Genomic DNA, 22,889 nt, shown 5'->3' on the forward strand with positions numbered 1-22,889 from the left:
GGACCACGGGTGCGGGGTAGCTACATGCTTTTATTTTATAAGTGAGGAAAATAAAAGCCCAGAGAATATTCGATTGTTAAGGGGGTCACGGGGCTAGTGGTGCGGGAATCAGGCCGAGGGCCCGTACGTCTTGACTCGCAGGTCAGTGTGAACCCTTTGACTTAGAGCATCCTGACTGTAACGGTTAAGATGCGGGGACGTGACACATAATTTCTTAGAACGGAAGATGATGTGTGCTTGCTGAAAACACACACACATGCACTTTGTTAGGTCCTTCTACAGAAATTTACAGCAATTTCCAAACCCGTCTTCCCCTCATACCTCAAAAAGAAACTTGTCCTTCTCTGTAATGAGTTTCTCAGTATTTTAGAAAACGTATCTAGACGTCTAAAGTTTTCTCTCCTCTTTTTTAAAGGCTAAAAATTCCTAACCATTTTGATTTTTAAAGATGATAAAGCCCTTCCCTAGCCATTTTTTTTTCTTCACTGAAACTCAGTTGGCTTAAGATATCTTTAAGCTGTTTCTCTAGATCCCCAAATTAATTTGTAATTGAAAAATGCTTACCCCAGGGCTCCTTGAAAATAAGTGACATTAATTGAGTTCATCAATTTTGGGTTCTTTGTTTTCTCCTGGCTCAATGATTAAAATATTTGCAAGCCTAAAGGAAGATAGTCTAGGTTTAGATTTATAATGAGGTGCTTAATTCAGACCACTTAGGAACAGCAATAAAATCTGAGGATCTTATTTCCTTAACACTTTATGGACAACCGTGGACATTTTTATTCAGTTCATTTTAAAGATGAGGAGATAGATGTCTGAAGAAGTTAAACGATTTGCGCAAGCCCGTGTGTTGTCTCAACAAATTTTGTGAGTATTTTCTTTGTGGAAGGCAGCCAGGAAACCAAAACATGATCCCTGCTCTCAGGGACCTTACTGTCTGATAGGAGGCTGCAGAAGCACAGAGCTGGCTACGTCTGCAGCTGTCACTGTAGATGGAAGACAACTGAGAACACTCTCTCCTTTCTTTAAAAAAAAAATTTTTTTAGGGGCGCCTGGGTTGTTCATATGGTGAAGTGTCTGCCTTCGGTTCAGATTGTGGTCTCCGGGTCCTGGGATCGAGTCCCCACGTTGAGCTCCCAGCTCAGTGAGGAGTCTGCTTCTCCTCCGTCTTCTCCCACTGCTCATATATTTTTTCTCTCTCTCCCTCTCCCTCCCCATATCCCTCTGTCTCAAATAAATAAAAAATACATATATATATATTCAATTTTTTAAAAGAATTTAGTGATGCATCACTTATAAACAACACCCAGCGTTCATCATGACAAGTGCCTTCTTTAATCCCCATCACCCATCTAGCCCATGCCCCACCCGACTTCCCTCCAGCAGCCCTCAGTTTGTTCTCTATAGTTAAGAATCTGTTTTATGGCTTCTGTCTCTCTCCCTCTCTTTCTCTTTCTCTCTCTCTCTTTTTTTTTTTTTTTTTTTTGAGAACAGGCTCAATGGGAAGGGGTGGTCAGCTCTCCCTGTGAAGTATACACAAGCTACTGGGTGCTTGTAGCAGTCAGGCAAGTCTTCATGGATGTTTGAGCCAAATCTTGAAAGATGAGTTAGGAAGGATCTTGTAGAAGTAAAGAGTAGGAACAAATGCCCAGAGCATGGCTTCAGCTGCTGTAGCTCAGCAATTGTCATCTATGGGTAGGCATGAGGTGCAAGGGGAGCAAGGCAGAGCCGAGCAGTAAACAGCAGCTCATGTGGGGACCCTGTGTGCCAAGAGGAGCAGCTGAGCAAGGTCATTTGAGAGCCACTGAAAAGTTCTAAGCAGGGAAATGGCACTTCAACATGGGAGAGGCCTTTTGAACTTACTCCAAATCCAGAAGTCATTTAAGAAATTTGATAAGAAAAAAAAAAAAGAAATTTGATAAGCTCATTTATCTGAGAAATTTAAAAAATCTCTCTCTAGAGGGGAAAATAAGTTGAAAAGAGAAATAGCAAACTGGAAAAATATTTGCAGGTCATATAGATCGGAGGTTGATATCTTCAACATGTAAGCTCAAAGAGATAAGAAAACGTTAAGGAGAGAAAAAAAAAAAAAAAGAACCAAGACATTAGCAAATTGCAAATTAGAAAACAACTCCACCACCTCCTAGATGTATGAGCATGGGCATTGCACTATGTCTTAGTTTTCTGAACCTTAGAATGGGACTCAGTTCTTTCCCTTTTGGAGTTATAGTGAGGATTAAATTAATTACTAGACGTAAAGGACTTGGAACAGATCTGATTCATGTAAGCAAGTAGGAAATATCAGAGTCTTAGTTTGACAGGCCCGGTAGGCATGTTGCAGAGTGACGAAGAGTGAATAGGATGTGAACTGTCTAAACAGATTAGACTTTTCATCCAAGAACCTTGGCGGGAGGAAGGAGGTCAGGGCTGGAGAGAAAATGTCGGGCACCAAACTAAGGTCAGTTTGTGCCTCAAATCCAAGTGTTTTTTCCACTAGACCACAGCTTTCTCTAAACGTTGCCTCCACAGAGTTAGGGAAGGTTATTATTATTATTATTTTTTTTGTCTTGTCATGGAAAGTTTGGCCTTATGAGTAAGCACGTGGGGAAGTTGAGGCTTGTCAGCCACTACCATGAGCCATGAATTAAGGGTAATTGAGTGGGGTGGCGTATTGGTGGGTGGATGGATTCGCTGATCGTTTTTGGGAGGAGCCTTGCTAAAAAGTAGAAGTCCACGATCTAGCGGACGAAATGAAGAACTCTGAGGTATTGAGACATCTGTACATTGTAGAAGACAGTTTGGTGGTTTCTCAAAAAGTTAAAATGAGATTGCCACGTGACCCAGCAATTCCATTCCTGGGTATATACATACACTCAATTGAAGACAGTCGTTCAGATGAAAAGTGGTATGTGAATGTTCATGGCAGTATTATTCATAATAGCCAAAGAAAGTGGAAACAACCCGAAAGTCCATCCACAGAATAGGTGACTTAATAAATAAAATGTGGTACATTCATACAATGAGGTCGTGTGTAACCATAAAAGAGGAATGAAGGTCTGGTATATGGTACCCCAGCAATGAACATCAGACTTGAAGGTCCCATATTATATAATTTTGTTGATATGAAATGTCCAGAATAGGCAAATTTATAGAGTTGGAAGGTAGATTACTGGCTGTTAGGGCCTGGCGGGGCATGGGAGGGCAGAACGGAGAGTGACTGCTTGCTGCATGTAGGGTTTCTTCTTTTCCTTTCCTTTCTTCCTTTTCTTTTCTTTTTTCTTTTCTTTTCTTTTCTTTTCTTTTTTCTTTTCTTTCTTTTCTTCCTTTTTTCTTTCTTTCTTTCTTTCTTTCTTTCTTTATTTCTTCTTTCTTCCTTCCTTTCTTTCTTCTTTCTTTCTTTCTTTCTTTCTTTCTTTTTCCTTCCTTTCTTCCTTTTCTTTTCTCTTTTCTTTTCTTTTCTTTTCTTTTCTTTTCTTTCCTTTCCTTTCCTTTCCTTTCCTTTCCTTTCCTTTCCTTTCCTTTTCCTTTCCTTTTCCTTTCCTTTTCCTTTCTTTTCTTCCTTTTCTTTCTTTCTTTCTTTCTTTCTTTCTTTCTTTCTTTCTTTCTTCTTCTTTTTCTTCTTTTTCCTTCCTTTTTTCCTTTCTTTTTCTTCAATTGGCCAACATATAGTACATCTTTAGTTTCAGACGTAGACTTCAGTGATTCATCAGTTGCATATAACACCCTGCGCTCATCGCATCACGTGCCCTCCTAATGCCCATCACCCAATTACCCCATCCTCCCCCCGCCCCCCTCCAGCGACCCTCAGTTTCATTCCCTGAGTTAAGAATCTCTCATGGTTTGTCTCCCTCTCTGATTACTTTCCATTCAGGTAATTAAAATGCTCTTGGACTGGTGGTGGTGATCACTGCACCGTGTTGTGAATGTACTAAAAAGTCACGGAATTAAATGTATACTTTAATAGGGTGAAATGATTAATTTTATCTCAACGAGAAAGATTATTCTTTAGCAGCTCTTCTTTGTCTCACTGGCCTGTAAAATTAAATTCTATGCTGAAACTAGCTTTCTAGGATGCTGCTTAACACAAAAAAAGAATGAAAAGTCTTTTCTCCATAGGACTTATATCAGTATTTTTTATTTGTGCATGCATTTCTTTTCTGGTGTTGGTTCTAGTCAGAATTTCTTAATTAGAGGAATTCATTTATTCCACTATAGATTGTTTGGATTCTTTGGTCATTTTAATAGTTTCTTCTTTAAAGAAAAAAACAACCGAAATGAGTTTAATCTTCTAATAATAAATCTGGAAACAAAAAAATATAATACCAGATTTTTTTTTCTTTAAAAAGCACTGACATCTTAAAAACTGTCAGTTTTGGATCTGTATTAGAAGTTTTTTTTTTTTTTTTTGCCTAGTGGGATATGAGGAATCCATAGAAATCCATCTATTTTAAAAACAATGTAGCTTAAAAACCTCTCTTCCCCTATCTCGTAAACCAAGAACAGTTGTAGGCTGGCGTGCACACAGGACCTTAACCACAATACCACCCTTGGTTTATCCCGTAGGCTTACACGCACCAGCAAGATAGCACTGTGTTCTCGGTAATTATAGCCCTTCCCTGGGACCAAACCCGACACGTGATCCCTTGTGGTGACCTCTTGGGTGTGCTGTTAGGGTTGTCCTGAGTTATCTAAGCGTCTCCATCTGCCATCGGCCTTTTAAGTCTCAGCCATCCCAGTTGGATCATCATTTGATTTGAGATTTGGGGGCTGGAAATCCCTTAATAGTCAGCTTTGAAAGGTTGAGGTCAGCCATAATCTTTCATCTTCCTTTTTATAAACCTTCAGGAAAATAGTATATAACTGATGAACAACCCCCTAATAAAAGTCCCTTTATAAAGAGAAAAAAATATATATCTAAGTATATGAAATCCTTTTTTAGCTTTCTTATTTCCTCTCTAGTATCCTCAGTTTCCTCTAGCTATTTTTTAATCACTGTTCCCTGAAAAGGATGACATTTGGCACTACTGCGGTTATGTTTTATGTGTTTAAGACCTTTTGCTTACTCTAGGGATACATTTTTTATTTTATTTATTTTTTGACTTTTAAAGATTTTATTTATTTATTTATCCATGAGAGACACACAGAGAGAGGCAGAGACACAGGCAGAGGGAGAAGCAGGCTCCACGCAGGGAGCCCGATACGGGACTCAATCCCAGGACCCCGGGATCCCTGAACCAAAGGCAGACGCTCAACTGATGAGCCACCAGGTGTCCCTGGATAGAGTTTTTTAGATCATATTTTTGGCAGTAAGCATTTCTGATAACTTTTTAAAATAAACAAAAAGCGCTCCTAAAGGTAAGATTACTCTGCAGTTTTGAGAGTTTTCCAGTTGGAAACTGGGCACTGAACAAAGAAAAAGCAGTACGTAATTCCTGGATATCACCTTTTCCATGAGATGAAGATGGACTATTTTTGGAAGAGCATCGTTTTCACGGCCAGAAAGTGACATGATGCTTTCAGGGATGAATTTCCATGAGGAACGCGGCAAAAACTTGAGGACACGTGTCCTCCAGAATATAGTTAAGTAGATAATCAGTAGACAAAACATAGTTTGTGGGGAGCTTTTCCTTTTTTTCCGGGTTGGGGAGTAGCTTTTCCTTTTGAGTGAAGTCTCTTTAGTTGATAAAGTGAACGCAAACTTTTTTGTTTCTTGTTAACTCCCAATTATCAGATTCTGATTTGTGATATTTAAAGCAGTAGCAGCTGATACCGAGGGATTTCGTGTTGAGGCTTTTCAGTTTTAAGTGACTCCTCGCCAGTCTTTTCAGAGTTAAGGAAAGGGTGATCATTTTCGGCTGACGCAATAATATTTTCTCGTTGAGTTTTCGTTGCCCTATAGGCAAGTTAATAGTTTTTTTTTTTTAATAGGAAAATAATTGTCCTTTTTTCATTTTCTCTTGGAGAATGTACTGCACTTCTTTAATTATATTTCACTGTTGCATACTTTTAAAATAATGGTGTACACCCTGATATGTGCTGTTTGGTTAGCTGTGAGTTTTAATTTTCCCTTCAGTAATCTTAAAAGGAAAATTAAAGCATTTGGCTGTGCATACTGAGTTTTTCTTCTTCTGTAGCCGTTTCCTCTAGTCTCCTCTTCCCGGTGGTTGGTGAAAAGAGGTGAGTTAACAGCCTACGTAGAAGACACTGTGCTTTTCTCAAGAAGGACGTCTAAACAGCAAGTCTACTTCTTTCTCTTTAACGACGTGCTCATTATCACCAAGAAGAAGAGGTAAGCCATTTTCTGGTGCTGGTACCTCCAGCTTTTAAGCTCTAAGATTCAAATGCCTTTTAGGGTTGATCATCCCTTAAAAGCTTGTGATGGGGGGGTGGGTGCCTGGGGGGCTCAGTGGTTGAGTGTCTGCCTTTGGCGTGACCCTGAGGTCCCGGGATCAAGTCCCACATCGGGCTCCCTGCATGGAGCCTGCTTCTCCCTCTGCCTGTGCCTCTGCCTCCCTCTCTCTCTGTGTCCCTCATGAATACATAAAAATAAATTTTTAAAAAAAGCTTGCAACGATAGACGTATAGTTTCTGCATGTGGAGTCATAGTAGCATCCGTGTTTTGCTTTCTTTAAATCACACACACCATCAGGGCTTACATCAGCAGCAGCTCTGTTGAGGTTTTCTGGCGTGCAAGCCACTCTTCTGAGCATTTTACACATTTATATCCTTGGATTCTCCTAACATCCCTGGGGAGGTAGCACTCGTATTATTCCCCTTCAGCATTTTTCCGACTTCGTCGACCGTACAATTTTTGTATAAAACAGATCAAAGCTGCTCCAGTTGAGAATGAGCTGGGATGCCATGCTAGTGTGTGCAGCTGAACTTAAAACCCACTGCTCTTCATGGTCGCTGGTCTAGGAAGTCTCCCTGTGACTGGCAAAATGAGAGCAGTACACCAGTACTTCCTTCTGAAAGGAATAAAGTGAATCCGTGGGCAGCATATTTCACACCCGTAAGTGCAGGTGCACATAAGTGTGCACGTGCACACGTGTGCTCCCCTCAGCTCTGTCTTTCTTTACGGAACATTCATTAGGCGTACTCAGTGGATTGAGGATTGTAAAGTATTTTTCTACTGATCCTTCATAAATGTCCCATCTTTCTTTTTTAATATTTTATTTATTCACGAGACACACACAGAGAGAGAGAGAGGCAGAGACACAGGCAGAGGGAGAAGCAGGCTCCATGCAGGGAGCCCGATGTGGGACTCAATCCCAGGACCCCAGGGTCACCCCACTGAGCCACCCAGGCGTCCCATAAATATCCCATCTTTTCTAGAATATGAACTTAGAGAAAGAACATAAATCTGTGGGATTTTTTTTTTCCACATAGGAAGGCAATGATGGTGGACTGCATTTATCTGGAAAGCGGGAGAGAATCATGGTAACAGGCTTCTAGAATATATAAGATAAATGTATAAATCTATCATGAGATAGTTGTTTAGGTGCTGCTTTTGAGTTGCTGATATTTTAGCTTGAAAGCTCCAGCTGAACTGAGAGTTTGAGCTTTTCTTTTTGTTCCTTTTAATCGGGCTGCATTACGAGCTATTTCAGCTGCTTGGCTGTCCAGCTGAAGTGAATACTGTGTAGGGTCGATCCTGAAAAGCCGTAATTTGACTACAAATCAATACATAAAGGTGCTGATGACTGTTTCTTCTACTTAGGAAAATAGTGTTGCCATAACTTCAAGAAGAAAGAATTTCTCTTACCTGGCGCAGTTTAAGTAGTTCTAATAGCTAAGTGAATCTTATAAATAAAAACTGGAGACGGATTATAATTTTGTATTCTTATGTTTTGTTGGTTTCCTAGAGATCGCCTGTTTCCTTGGCTTTTTTTTTTTTTTTTTGAGATGTTTTGTTTTTAGGGGAAAGTAATTATATAGGACTCTTCAAATGCCGTTACTCTGGACTTTTAACATCTTCCGGCTGTTGAAATGCTGGCTCTATCTTGATGGACCAAAAGCTTGAACTAAACTTTTCGGTTTGTTGATAAAATATACATTGACTGTTGATAAAATATACATTGACGGATGAGGCCAATTTTAAATATAAATGTAGCTTTGATTAGGATGTCTTCAGTTGAGTTGATGAAAACGTTAAGGATATTTAGACCAGTTTGTTTTTTTTTTTAATTCATGAGAGACACACACACACAGCGAGAGAGAGAGAGAGAGAGAGAGAGAGAGGCAGAGACACAGGCAGAGGGAGAGGGAGAAGCAGGTTCCATGTAGGGAGCCCGATGCAGGACTCGATCCCGGGACTCCAGGATCACGCCCTGGGCCGAAGGCAGGCGCTAAACCGCTGAGCCCCCAGGGATCCCCTTTAAACCAGTTTAGTACAAACTTTTGCTCTCGAACTGGCCTAGAACCACCCTGTAAATCCAGGCTTTTGGAACTTGAGAATTAAGGCGTACACCGTCCACTTAGCCGTGCACTCTGCCCTCCACGGCAGATTTGGCCATTATGCGGAACGTTGCTTTCGAAACTGTCCCGCATTTCTTTGCTCGGCTGTGCTTGAACTTGAAATATCAGTAAATGAAAGAAAAACAGAGCTCCAGTGAAGAGGGCCACCTTGGTGCTTATCTCTGCCTTTACCCAAACGGGATTGTCTCCCCCCCCTTACCCACGAGCTCACCCTATTTCTAAGGTGCTCTTGACTAGGAGAATAGCACCGAAGGCTCAAGTTGTTTTCGGCCCGAATACGCGGTGCGGGGGACAGGCAGACCACGGAGACGTGATAAACAGGCCTGGTCAAGAATGTGCAGAATGCGCGGCCCTATTTACACTGGAGCGTCAGGGAGGCGACGGCGAATGCTTCGCATGCCGGGGCCGCAGGAAGGAGCTGCAAGGGCCAGAGCGCCCGTGACTCAGGCGGTGCTGGGTGCGGACCGGGGCATTGCCTGGGCCCGTCTGGGCCCGCCGCCCTGTGGCTCCAGGGCGCCTGCAAGGGAGGCCCCGGCCCCGGGGGAGGCCGCCTGGGGGGCCGCAGGCCCTTCCTCCTCCGGCAGCTCTGCGGTGCGGGTATTGGTGCGAGGCCTTGCACAGCAGGTCGCGACCCTGGGGCTCTCTTCTAGGCCGGGGATGTTCACCTTTTTTTTTTTTTTTTTTTTTTTTTTTAAATATTAGAGGGAGTTTAAAGTCTCCCATTAGCTCCGGGCTGGTTGCAGGCCCCTGTATTTAATAGTCTCTTCTACCAGATTTCTGAAGGGTGGGTGACCAGTCTGACTCTTCTGGATGAGAACGTGAATTCTTTGGTAGTTGAAGCTTTGACGGTAGGTTATGTGGGCACTTCTAGGGCACAGTTCTCACCACGGCACTTTTTTTTTTTTTTAAGATTTTATCTATTTATTTGAGAGAGAGAGAGAGAGCGCATGAGCGAGGGGAGAGGGAAAGGGAGAAGCGGGGAGCCCTCCTCGGGGCTCAATCCCAGGCCCTGGGGTCATGACCTGAGCCCAGGGCACAGGCCTAACCGACTGGGCCACCCAGATGCCTCTGCCTCGGTCTTTGTCGCGGGGGCTGCCCTGTCCCTTGTAGGATGTTTTTAGCAGCCCGCCTTGTCTCTACCCCCACTCTTTGCCAGTAGCATCTCCTCCTTAGCTGTGACAACCCAAAACGCCTCCAGACATGGCTCTCTGTCCCTTGCGAGGGCCAAATGGTCCCCGTTTGAGAAGCGCCGTGCCTCAGCGATGGCAGACTGGCGGCCAGTGCTGCCTTGAGGATGGTGAAGGTGCGCCGATGTATCAGACCTGACGCAGCGACGATAGCAATGCCGTGATAGGGGCCCAGATTGCCAGGTTTTACTCCCACACTAATGACGATTGATCCGTGCCCTGTAATAACTTCTCTGTAGGTATCCGTTACAGTGACACAAACCATACCCTGTGTCCAGCCTTAGGGGCCACGTACTGTCGTGTCCAGTTCTGAGATGCAGAAACTGAATCGAAGACCCCAACAGGTTCAAACTCTCAGAAACCTTGTTCTGTCAGGTAGCCCACTGCCCTGTGCTCATGCAGAGCCTAATATCTGGCTTAAGTCTTCTCTCCCAGTTTCTTCTTCTGAAGCAAAAAGCAGTTTCCCCTCTTTTTTTTCGCCGCTCCCCCCCCTCCAAGCTGTTAGAGTAAAAGGCTCACAAACTGGGTGGCTTAAGACAACAGGAAGGGATAGTGTCACCGTCCTGGAGGCCGTGGTCTGAAATAAAAATGTTGGCCGAGCCGTGCTCCCTCCAAAGTCTCTGGAGAGAATCCGGCCTCACTTCTTCTGGCCCCTGCGATTCCTTGGCTTGTAGCAGTGTAACTCCGACCTCTGCCTGTCTTCAGGTGGGCGGCCTTCTTCTCTCTCTGTCTGTAAATCTCTCTCTCTCTCTCCTTGCAAGGACACCAGTTCCTGGATTCAGGGCCTCCTCCACTTCGGGATGATCTCACCCTACCTTGATTACGTCTGCAAAGACCTTATTTCTCAATAAGGTCACGTGTGCAGGTATCGGGGTTTAGGACTTGAACAGACTTTTGGAGGTCACGGTTCAACGCCCTGCGCTCCCCCAGCCCGTCAGCACTGTGAAGCTATGATTGTCATCACATAATGAATAAAGGTGCTTAGGAAGAGCGTTCTAAGCCAGCGGTAGAGAGCGCACCTTTTTTGTAAACAATGACGGATGCTGTTTTTTTCATAATTTTAGATGCCATCATGGTCCTGTGACTCGAGCACTTCTATCTGGAGGGCCCATAGGTTACCTTTATCTACTTCTTCTGCTTCAGACCTGTTTCTTCTCCAAGGTCTCTCCTGTCCTGTTAGGGCCGCCTCCAAGCATCTGGTTGTTCTGCAATAAACCCAGAAGGCTACTTTGGCTCCTTGTCCTCATTGCTCTCCCCCCTCCAGCCAATCACTGCTTCTCCCGTCTCTCGTTGGGAGTGCCCGTGTGGCACCACTTGAATTCACCTGTGAAACACACCTGGCTGGACTCATGCCACCATCCCTCCATCCACTTTACATCCCACGGTGCAACATAAAAGTGCTTTTTAAAAGACCCATCTACTCAGTCCATCCCTTGCACATGGCCCTTGTGTGGTCTTACCTTGTACTCAGCCTTACTGAACCACCTCTCTAACCAGTAGGGCCTGGCACATGTTTCTTTCTTTGCCTGAATTGTCTCCCTTCCCACAGATCTATTCCATCCTAGCCTTTCCGATCAAGGCAAAGTCCTTTTTTATTCTTATTGATTGATTTACTTATTTTTTTTTAAAGATTTTATTTATTTGTTCATGAGAGACACAGAGAGAGAGAGGCAGAGGGAGAAGCAGGCTCCATGCAGGGAGCCCGACGTGGGACTCGATCCTGGGACTCCAGGATCAGGCCCTGGGCTGAAGGCGGCACTAAACCGCTGAGACACTGGGGCTGACTGATTTACTTATTTTTTAAAAGATTTTATTTATTTGAAAAAGAGAGTGTGAGTAAGAGAGAGAGAGCATGAGTGGAAAGGAACAGAAGGAGAGGGAGAAGCAGGCTCCCTGCCGAGCAGGGATGTGGGCTCCACCTCAGGACCCAGGGTCACTACCTGAGCCCAAGACAGACGCTCAACCACCGAGATGCCCCCGTCCCTTTCATTCTGTAGGTCTTAGATTAATTGTCACATGCACTAGGAGTTCATATCCAGTCCTCTGTAGCGGGTCATTTCTGTGGCTTTATGGTCCCATAAAACCCCGTACTTTCTCTGCCGTATCATTTGTGTTACTGTGTTCATGTCTGTCTTGCTGACCTTTGTGCCCTCAGTGGATGGCCCAGCACCTGGCCCATGACGATCACTTATAAATGTTCGATTCGAACCAACTGTGTAAATATAAACAGTTTGAGTGAATGCACTGCTCACTGGGTGGACCCCTCATGCTGGCTAAAATTTCTTTTAATTTTCCTTATATTTAAAGGATGTAATTTTTGTAATTCTGTTCCATTATATGCCCATTTTTAATTGATTTTGGCAAAACCAAGTCTGGACCTTTATCAACCCCATGCTCCACAGGGGAAGTGTGTTTAAGGCCTGTTTTTATTTTGTATTGTCCTATCAACTAATGTTTTGAGCTGCAAGTGAAAGTGTAATCAAACCAAACGATTTAAGTAATAAAACTAGTGGATCATCATCATCATCATCACACACACAAGTCCGGTGAGCTCAGGAAACCCTGCGTGCTCCGTTCCTCTTTGGGGGATTCCCAGTTGGGTCACTTGGGAGAGCTCCGGTCTCTATGTAACAACGTGCAAAGAACAGTGGCTCGAATCCTAAGGACGGCTCCTTCTCTCTGCAAGGATATTACCAAGGAGGGTGGCCTGGGCCCGGTGGCCAGGAGCAGCCCAGCCCTTGTCCAATCGTCCGCTGCCCTGTGCTCCGGCCACTTGTACCCCCACGCGTTTAGCTCCGTGGTTGCAGATGGCTTCTGCAGGCCCAGGCATCAAGATTCATTCAGAGACCCAGGATGGAGGCACGGCTGAGAAACAGAGGCTGACCGAGGGGGCACTTTCCTCAAGTGGCTTTTCTTTTCTTTTCTTTTTTTTAATCAGCAGGGGAAAGCCTTTCCAGACAATCGCCAGAAGATTTATGTCTCATGGGTCACGAGACGTGTCATCATAGGGGAGGCTGGGAAAGCCGACGTGTGACAAAGGGGAGCAGGAGAGGCACGATTGTTTAGGCTCAGCTGTGCTGCGTCCCCCGGGGCTGGACACCGTGGGACGTGGTGGAGCAGAAGCAGGGGAGGCTGACGGCCGATTCGATGGGAGACAGCTCCAGCCGCAGCCAGGAAGCCCGCGTTTCCACGGAGCACTAATTAACGTCCAAGTCGCCTGGGAAACAGGAAGAGCTCCGTGAGAGAATCCACGCTTGCCTTTAGGATAAACGCCGTTGAGGACAGGGTGGGCCGTTGAGTTTCAAGAAGCCGGAGGTGATTGGAGGTCTCGAACCCACCGGTTTGGCTGGTGCTGGTCACCCGGCTGTGGTTCCCCTGAGTATCCTGTCGGTCGGTCATGCCTCTTGGTTGCCATCGGGCCACCTGTGTCCTTCACATTTGGAGCACGCGGATCCGTGGGCCTGGGTGTTGGGCATAATGCAGAAGGGACGCAGAAACCTAGTCTAGCCTTCTTGTCTGTGCCAGAAAGTATATCGTGTTCTTTTTATTTTTTTATTTTTTTATTATTTATTTATGATAGTCACAGAGAGAGAGAGAGAGAGAGGCAGAGACACAGGCAGAGGGAGAAGCAGGCTCCATGCACCAGGAGCCCGATGTGGGATTCCATCCCGGGTCTCCAGGATCGCGCCCTGGGCCAAAGGCAGGTGCCAAACCGCTGCGCCACCCAGGGATCCCAGTATATCGTGTTCTGTTTTTTTTTTTTTTTCCGTTCTTCTTCTGAATTCTCCAACCATGATGTTTTCAGGTACTCCCTGCAGTTAAGTGAGTAGTAATAGCCGTGATGATGAGACCTGTGCTGGGGAGCAGGCGCCTTTAGCAGCGTTCAGAGTGTGGACACAGCGCACCATTGAGTTGTCACAGCGACCTAGCAGTAGTAGAGTTTCTGTTCTATGGCTGAGGCCTCTGACGTGGGGGGAGAGAGAGTCAGTCAGTGGAAGTGAACCCGAATGTGAGGATTACTTAGTCATTTGTAATGATTCTGTTACGAACTTAGGAAGCTGCTTGCTTGCTCTTGAGAGCTTGTCTAGTCCTGCTTATGCCGGGGAGAAAGCTTCGGTTCGGTGCTAACAGCCTCTCGGAGCCGCCCGTTACCCCTTTTCAAGGACCAGGGGGTTCAGGGGTTTGCACAACAGGGGCCCGGGTTGTGGGATGTGGAGATCTGTGGTGAGAGGAATGAGGCCCGTCTAGTCCGTGATGGGTCACGAGCCACATTTCTTGGCAACAGTGAAGCCCCGTTAGATCCTTATCTGCCCAACAAATGTGGTCCTTATAACCATTTGTTAAATCGTTGACAATGAAATAGGAAGCATGTGGCCTGTTTGTTAGTCTTCAGAATTATTTTGATGAACTGAGCGAGTAAGCCTGTCTGAAATCAGTTTCTGGATAAATACCGTGCCTTGTTTTGTTGGAGTGCCTGCCAAATCCCGACTTTCTTGACCCTGGGTATTCAGTTCAAATCATGCTTGGTCCACTTGCCCGTTGGCAGAGTGCCTGTAATTGTCAAGCCTTTAACAAGACGTCAGGCCATCAAAATGCATTATCTGTCAGGAAAATTAAAGAGAATAGCTGACGTCTGCTGAGTGGAAAGAAAATAAGTGCATTCTCTCACTTAATCCTCACGACAGTCCAAGGAGATCGGTACCGTTATCCCCATTTTACAGATGGGAGAACACAGAGGGTCAGTAGCCCACTCAGGATCACAAAGTGAGTGAGAGAGTTGGGATTCTTACCAGACGTTCTGGTCCAAGGCTCTACTCTTACCTACTCTACTGCGCTTCAGGACTTTAAAATCGTAAGTCACTTGACTAAGAACTTGTTTGTATTAATCTGAAACCAAGCTTTAGGACGGAAGGCAGCATCAGTCTGTGGCAACGTAGTGTTTCAGCCTCTTCGCTCAAAATAAGTTTCAGTGCAGACCAGTGGTCTTCGTCCCAGAAGTGTTAACTGGAGTATTTGTTTTAAAGATTGATTGATGGGTTGATTGATTTGAGGGTGATATCAAGAGAGAGTGTGCACGAGGGCAAACATGCACAGGGAGAGGGAGAAGCGAACACCCTGCCGGGCCGGGAGCCTGATGCCCCCATGCGGGACTCGATCCCACAACCCTGAGATCGTGACCTGAGCCGCCCAGGTGCCCCAGCTAGAGTGTTTTTATTCTAGAGAAGCACAAGATCCAATATGGGGATTTAGAAAGGGAAGAGCAGCAAATTGAGCTCTGCACCCGAAGACGTCTTATCACCTGTCTTGAAGGAAAGTAATTGATCTTTGATCCTTTGATCTTATAAAATCGCATCAGGTCGTGTGAGTCAGCTCTCCAGCAGAATGGCAGAGCTATTATGAATCCCTGAGGGAAAAGCAAGGGGCGAGGTAGGAGAGGATCCTGAGAATGACCCGAAAGAAGGTTGACGGAGAAATGACGTCACAGGGTCATTAGCAGAGGACGATAGAGTTCCAGGGTGCCACGGGAGCTCAACCGATTTTGTAGATGCCGAGAATGGTGCTGAGATCCGGGTCATTGGGTTCGGTGGGGTGCTGGGCCGTGATGGCCTTGGGGAGCGATCCCACCGGCATGCCGGGGCAGGGTCTGAGGAAACGGAAAAGGCAGGCAGCTGCCAGCTCGGGAAGCCTTTGTCTTGGCACCAGCCAAGTAAATGGCTTTCAGAACAGGGAACCTGTGCACACGTTTTAAACGAAGTCTCTGGAAAGGGAGCTACTGCTAGTAAGAAAGATACACATCGCTGTCTTGACATTTGCAGAAAATCCTGTTTTGTTTCGGATGATTCTTGATAGCGTCTTCTAAATGTCGCTCTTTTATGAAAGGAAGGATTGGAGGTGCTGGTTGGGGTTCCATCTGTCAGGTTTTGGCACCTGGTGGCCCAGTCGGTTGAGCGTCTGCGGTCAGCTCAGGTCATGATCCTGGGGTCCTGGGATGGAGCCCCCACATCCCAGGGGATGTGCTCACTGGGGAGCCTGCTTCTCCCTCTGCCTCTGTCACTCCTCCTGTCTCCTCTTTCTCTCTTTCTCTCTCAAATAATAAATAAAATCTTTAAAAAAAAAAAAAAAATTCCAGAACAAGGCCAGGGTCAAATGGGAGAGGACTCACAGTTAGGCCTGAGGTGCAGTGAGGTGGTGGCAAAGCTGGCCTTCCCCCAGCCTTCACAGTCTAACCTCCCCCCCCCCCATCTTTCCTTTCCCATGTCTGGCTCCATCGTGGCCAACTAGCCTATTTCCCAGGACTGGGCATCCTCAGCAGGTACTGGAAGTAAAACTGTTTGCTAATAAGGGTTAAGGTAGGAACTCTCCTGAAGGTATTTGCATGTTTAAAAGCACCTCCCCCCCCCCCCAATAAAAGCACCTCCCTGCCCAGTGACAAGGCAAGCCCTGATGGTCTGGGCCCAGGAGAAAGACCTGTCCTGTCCCCATTCTTCCTCATGACTCAATGTCCACAGAGCTTGGGTCTAAGGAAATATCCTTGTTGCTGAATGAGATTGGGTCCATTTTTTTTTTTAACTTTTTCACATTTCTTCAGATGTTCCAACATCATTTATTGACTAACCTGTTAAAATGCCCCATAGATTTGCAGTGTGACCTTTACTATCTCCTAAATTCCCAAACGTGTTTGGGTCAGTGCATGAGCCCACTGTTCCATTTCACTAATCCACCTGTCAGCTGAGGCTCCAGGCTCGGTCTTTGACTCACTGTCGTTTTACAATATGGTTTGAGTATGTCCTAAGGCTGGACCACTCTCATTCTTTTTTATGATCCTTCTGACCGTGCTTACGCGTTTATTTTTTCTATGTCTGAGAATCAGCTGGACTAGTCCCCCTCTTCAAAAACATCCCAAAAAACCTTGTTTGTATTTCATTGGGTTGTGATAAAATTGTATTTTAATTTAGGAAGAATTGATGCCTCTGTAATATCAGACTTCCCTATCCATTCAGGCCTTCTTCTCACGTATCTGGAGGCTGTTTTTCTATAGCAGCCTGTGAGGTTTAATCCTAAATGTTTTATGGCTTTTGTGGCTATTATAAATAAGATGATTACTCTGATTACGCTTTCTGAGTGTCATTCATATCTAGGAAAGTTCTTTTTTTTTTCTTAACTACTTTATTGAATTAACTCTCACTTCATAAGAGCTTTTCAGGCAATGATGTCATCTGCAAATAATCAGTTGTTTGTAGGGCCAAAAAAAATTCCATTGTGCAGTAGTCACTTCAGCTCGACCCTCACACATCCACAGACGTGATGCACTTATTATTCTTTAAGTTCTTCTTTATAAGCGTGGCTTGTAAAGTATTTCAAACATACAGAAAATTATCAAACACTGAGATACCTATCACCCAGATTTAAGATACTTTTTTTTGCCGTAATAATACTCTCAGATCATTCCTCCTTCAACAAAAAAAGCCTGATGTAATCCTGCAGACGCATCTACAGTATCTCCATCCCATCTTCCTCCTCCTCTCCCCAGAGTAACTCCTGCACCGAGAGGGGTGTCTGTCATCCTGCACTCACCAGTGCATGCGTCTGTGTGTGGTTTCGGTGTTTTCAGAACGTGTGCACGTTGGATGCAGTTGGAAAATGCCGTCCTGATTCCAAAGTAATAAATATAGGCCCATTATGAAAAATCCCAACCTTTAGAGAAGTTCGAGGAGACGGAAAGTTAAAAGTGATCCATAGTAATGTTTCTGAGAAAGCTACTACACACAGGAAGGTAGGTCATGTTTAAGCCACGCTGTGAGGCCGCGGATAGTAGGACCGAACACTATCTGAAGTGCTTAACCAAGGAAGGCCTTCCTGGGGGAATGACTGAGGTATGTGTTTGCCACCATATCCTGTTCTCTATCTGGGTGAAAAAGAAAGCGAGAAAGGAATCTCAGCAGAGGCTACTGGGACTCTGGGTAGGGTTCAACAGGGAGACCCGTCCTTGTTTACACCGCAGAGCAACAAACTTCTATAGATTTGATTGCCGCCCCTGATAGCAGCCGCTGCTTGCACAAAGCAGACAGCCTTGATGAGCAGCTGGCAAACTTGGAGCACGTATAAGACAATCAGAGGAAGTCTACATATAAACGTCCCCATGCAAGGAAAGGTGGTTTTTCCATTTGCCCTTTTCTGAGCAATTTAACTTCCTAATTACATGATCCAGATTGTTTCAGAGACTATGTAAACCATATGTTTGTTAAATGATAGAGACAAACATGGGGAAGTCTGATTAGCATCAACTTCCCTCAGGAAAGGGGTGGCTTTCCCTAAGCCTGGCTTAGCCTGCGTTATCCTTATTGGACGCGGGTAAGGAAGCCGAGGAAGGGAATAGTGTGCAAGTAGCCGCGTCTGGCTGTGGGTTCTCTCCCCTTCTTTCAGCTGAGGCACATAGTGTGATGCAGAGCTCTCCTTTGGTGGTAGCATGAGCGAGTATTCAGCGGAATGAATGTCCTCCAGTATTTTTTTTAAAAGATTTATTTATTTATTTATTTATTTATTTATTTATTTATTTATTTATGATAAACAGAGAGAGAGAGAGAGGCAGAGACACAGGCAGAGGGAGAAGCAGGCTCCATGCAGGAGCCCAGCGTGGGACTCGATCCGGGTCTCCAGGATCATGCCCTGGGCTGCAGGCCGCGCTAAACCGCTGCGCCATCGGGGCTGCCCGTCCTCCAGTATTTAGCAGATTCAGAGAGGAGAAAATACCAGTTATTTTGAACCTTTATGAGAGTGAGTGTGGGAGTGTGTGTCGGGGCGGGGAGAGTGTAGACGTGCTAGCCAGAGGAAGTTGCTTTTTAGTTTCGTTCCATTGGGTTTGAACATTAGAGGGTGAGAATAAATAGTCAATTTATTTCGTTACTGTTAAATGAAACCAGGGGTTTTTTTTCTTAAAATATAAATTTGTTGAAAGAGTAGTGAAGATGTCGCAAACATTATTGATTATGTCATGAAGACGTTTACAGGTCTAAATGAAATAATGGTACTGGGTGATGGCTATTGAATCTGTTAAAAACAAAACCAAACCATGTTTCCTGCATCCTGTTTTGGATTCAGGAGCGCAAACAGTGGGGCAAGTTCCCTGTTCGGGCACAGTCAGTGACACGGATGTGCAGGTGTGTAGAAGCGGATACCTCGAGGTGAACTCACATAGCTATGAATAGAGTGGCCACAGTTCGTCTTCCCAACTGGACATCAGGCAACAGGCATGAATGAGGTCACACGGTCACCCCAGCTCTTAGTGCTGTTGTGGTTGTCATTGCTTAAGAGAACAATGAGAAAAAAAAAAAACACTTAATTTTTCTGCTTTTTCTGGCTTTCATTGTTCCCAAAGGATAAAGATTCAGAGCATCAGTGAAACACACTCGCAGAGTATTATTTGTATCTATACAAACACTGGGGAAAAGAGGAACTCAGAAAATTAAGAGGAAAAGAAAGACTGAACTAGTTTATTCATGCTCATTTACGTAGCTTTCCTGGGGCCTCTGGGTCTTGAACTCCACTGGGGACCACCGAATAGATGGAACCACTTTAAGCTGATGACGGTTTGGAATCGAGTCATCTCGAATGATGGCTTTATGGCAGATACAGCCCTTTACCTTTTATTTTTTTATTTTATTTTATTTTTTTGGAAATATTAAGAATATTTGTGCAATGTCATTGGTTAGGGCACTGTCTGAATACTCCTATTCACAACATTAGGATGCTTGGATTTCTCTGAGGAAACAAAAAACTATTTTTAACCGGAAATGAGTGTTTTTGACTAACAGGTCATCTTGTTTAACTTTTGTGAGTTGGACCAGAAGAAGTAACTAGGAGGTAGAGAAAGAGGATGATAACAAAGAAGCCCTCGTTCATCTTGTTCTTTCTCTTGTTTCGATGTTGTTGAGGTTTGCTTTTTGGTTTTTCGGGTGTTTTTTTTTTTGCTTTTGTGTTTGGCAGTTTGGTTTTTATCCTGAGTCGTGTGCTGTTAAATCCATGCTTAAGAGATCTAGATAATATTATAAACTTTTCCTGCTCTGCCAAAAATTGACTGCTTTGTTTCTGGTAAACAAGATTTTATTTATTTATTTATTTATTTATTTATTTATTTATTGAACCTGGAGTTGTCTGGGTGGCTCAATTAGTTAAACATCAAACTCTTGATTTCAGCTCTGGTCTTGATCTCAGGTTGTGGGATTGAGCCCGCATCAGACTCTGAGCTCAGCAGGGAGTCAGCCTGAGATTCCACCTCTGGCCCTCCCCCTGCTCATGCTCTGTCTCTCACTCTCAAATTTGTGTGTGTGTGTGTGTGTATATATATATATATATATATATTTATTTGTAAAATGTATTATGCTGCTTTCTTCTTTTTATAGAAACCATGTGAACTTTGATAAACCATATTGTGGTGTGAGAAATATATATATATATTTATATTATAAAATATATATTTATATTTTATATATATTATAAAATATATATTATAAAAATATATTTATATTTTTATATAGGATATATAAAATATATATATATATTTTTTATATATCCTAACTCCTGGCTGTGTTGCTCTGTAGGGAATCTCAGAAGAGCTTTGGAAATGATCTTGTTATGTGAACTTTTAATTAATACAGAGAATTACCCTAGCAACAAGTGAGACAATCAGAAGGCAGGATTTTGCTTATCGTTCATAACTGTGTTTGCTGGTTTTTTTTGGGGGGGGGGTATCAAATTAAATTTTGAAAAGATTTTATAAAGTTGTCTAAGGAGAGTCACAAGGAAGTGGTTGACAGGTGGAAATGTATACCACTGAATGAAAGAAATTTTAAGAAATCTTTTTTTTTTTTTTAAGATTTTATTTATTCATTCATGAGAGACACAGAGAAAGGCAGGGAACCTGATGTGGGACTCGAGCCTGGATCCTGGGATCAGGACCTAAGCCCAAGGCAGACGCTCAACCACTAAGCCACCCAGGTGTCCCAAAATTTAAGAAATCTTGAGCAAAATAGCCTATCTTGAAATTCCTAGTATAATTGACTAGGCACAAAGAGTTTCCTTTTCTTTTAGTTCCTCGGAGTTTGTACATTTACATTTATTCTTAAATAAGGTAAATAGTCAATTTTGTTCTTAGAATATATTAGAATATATTGAATAATCATCCATTTATTCAACAGTTATTCCTTGAGGTCTCCCATATTCAGCTGCAGGAGACAGATGCAGGCAGAGTAGAGGGAGGGCCCGATCTAACCAGGGTTGGGATTTGCCAAGGAGTGATTGCAAGGAGTGGTTTTAACTACGTACCAAGAAATCCAAGCTGGGTAAGCTAATAAGCATGAAGGAGAGGACGCAAAGTAAGTGTTTAAGAACAGGGGGAAGGTGGTAGAGTCTGTAGCGAAAGACTGGTTGGGTTGAGGATTAGAAGAAGAGGAGGCGAGTTGTAGAGACAGATGGTTGGAGAGGGTGCTGTGCTTGACATTGGGATTGCAGAGAGGTTGCGGTCGATGGCAATGACAAGGTCTCAGGTGTGATGATGGTCAGGTGGGAGGGCAGAGGGTCAGATGGTTGGGAAGGGGGGAGTAAGGAAATGAGAAGCCAGGGTAAGGGGAGGCTCCCCTCCGTGGGAATTCAAGAAAGTAGAGGTGGAGAGAGACGGTGAGCCAGTGACTTAACTCATAAGGGCGGACGACTCCTAACCCATCCAGGAGTCTGTCCCCAACTTTGATTATGAGATAGAGCCGGACAGCAGAGCTTCAAAGCTCAAGACTTTTGGGGAGGAGGAAGTGATCCTTTTCCAGCAGCAGCGACGAGACCCAAACCCACAGAGAGCCTCCAGGGGAGGCCAAGTTTTCTAGCGAGAGCCAAGTTTCTGTTAAGGCAGGAAGGTGAAGGGGCGGGTTCAAGGCTAAGGCTGAGGATTTATAGGATTTTGCTGGATTCCCCACAGGGATCCGTTTTGGGAGGACACAGTAGAAAGGGTTCAGAAACCAGTCGGGGGGAATGAGGACTACTGGGGCTCTGGGGCGCAGGCAGGGAGGGCGAGGTCGGTGGGTGCCGCTGGCCCCTGAAGCAGGTGGGGGGGGCGGCGTGTGTTGGGAGAGGAGGAGTCTCCGCAGACCCCTAGGGCTCTTCTTCCGTCCTGTGCCTAGTGGTTTGGACAAGGCTGGGGGTGAGCCCTTGGTACCCAGAGCGTGGGCAGGTCCGGGACGCCCTCCCTGCTCCGTGGGCCACGGGAGCACGGGGGCAGCGGGCCCGTCCGAGCGTCACCACCCTGCGTGTGGGCCTCACTTGTGACCACAGCCCCAGGATAACGGAAGGTGAAGCTACGCGTTCAGATTCCCTTTTAATACTGCTTTTAACTTAGCAAATGACAGGGAAATAGTAATTCCCAGGCTGCCTTTGGGAAGGGGCTGTGGATTCATAAGCAGCGTACGGAATTCAGATTCCAGGTCCTGGTGTGGGTTTTTTTGTTTTGTTTTGTTTTTGTTTTTTAAATAAATCCTTCTCTTCCTTTCCTTCCCGCCTCCCTCCCCATCACGTTCTCCCCACACTGCAAGTCGCACGTGACTGGAAAACAGACAGTGTCACCCTCTTATCCACGGAGTCGCTGACACGTTCTTTTCCCCTTTTCCCCCCCGCAGTGAAGAAAGTTACAACGTCAACGATTATTCCTTAAGAGATCAGCTGCTGGTGGAGTCTTGTGACAGTGAAGAGCTTAATTCTTCTCCAGGGAAGAACAGTTCTACGATGCTCTATTCACGACAGAGCTCTGCTAGCCACCTCTTCACCCTCACGGTCCTCAGCAACCACGCGAGTGAGAAGGTGGAAATGCTGCTCGGGGCCGAGACGCAGTAAGTCTGTGCAGGGACTGGGCTTCCGAGCAGCTGCTCTCACTGTTCCCTGCCTGTTGCCCTTGGCCTGAGACGCCCTGAAAACAGCGACGGGAGCCACTGGCTCTGTTGTGCTGAGCACCTACTATGCGCCGAGCACTGGACCTGTTGCTTCCCCGCAAGCTCATCTTTCCGTTGCGATGCCCTCTGCGTCTTGAGAGATGGAGGTTACTACTTTCATCTTCTTGAGTCCTGGCCGATGCATGGTGGTGCTTGACGTGGCGTGCTTTTGTATTTAGGGCTTTAAACGTCCCTTCATTTTAATCATCGGTGAAGACATGACCCATGAGCCATGGGTAGTTGACACCTGGTAGTT

The 22,889-nt window shown here is 44.9% G+C and overlaps 1 protein-coding gene across 1 annotated transcript in view; it reads left to right on the plus strand.

Moving 5' to 3' along the window:
* The window catches only part of ARHGEF26 (Rho guanine nucleotide exchange factor 26), a 113,285-nt gene that overhangs the window by 80,604 nt on the left and 9,792 nt on the right, over positions 1–22,889 (plus strand). Inside the window, exons 11-12 of the mRNA XM_041734309.1 lie at positions 6,135–6,289; positions 22,325–22,534. Coding sequence (XP_041590243.1) covers positions 6,135–6,289; positions 22,325–22,534 — 365 coding nt within the window. The remainder of the gene's footprint in view (positions 1–6,134; positions 6,290–22,324; positions 22,535–22,889) is intronic.

The sequence above is a fragment of the Vulpes lagopus genome, chromosome 19, assembly GCF_018345385.1.
Source record: "Vulpes lagopus strain Blue_001 chromosome 19, ASM1834538v1, whole genome shotgun sequence".
In the NCBI taxonomy this organism is placed as follows: domain Eukaryota; kingdom Metazoa; phylum Chordata; class Mammalia; order Carnivora; family Canidae; genus Vulpes; species Vulpes lagopus.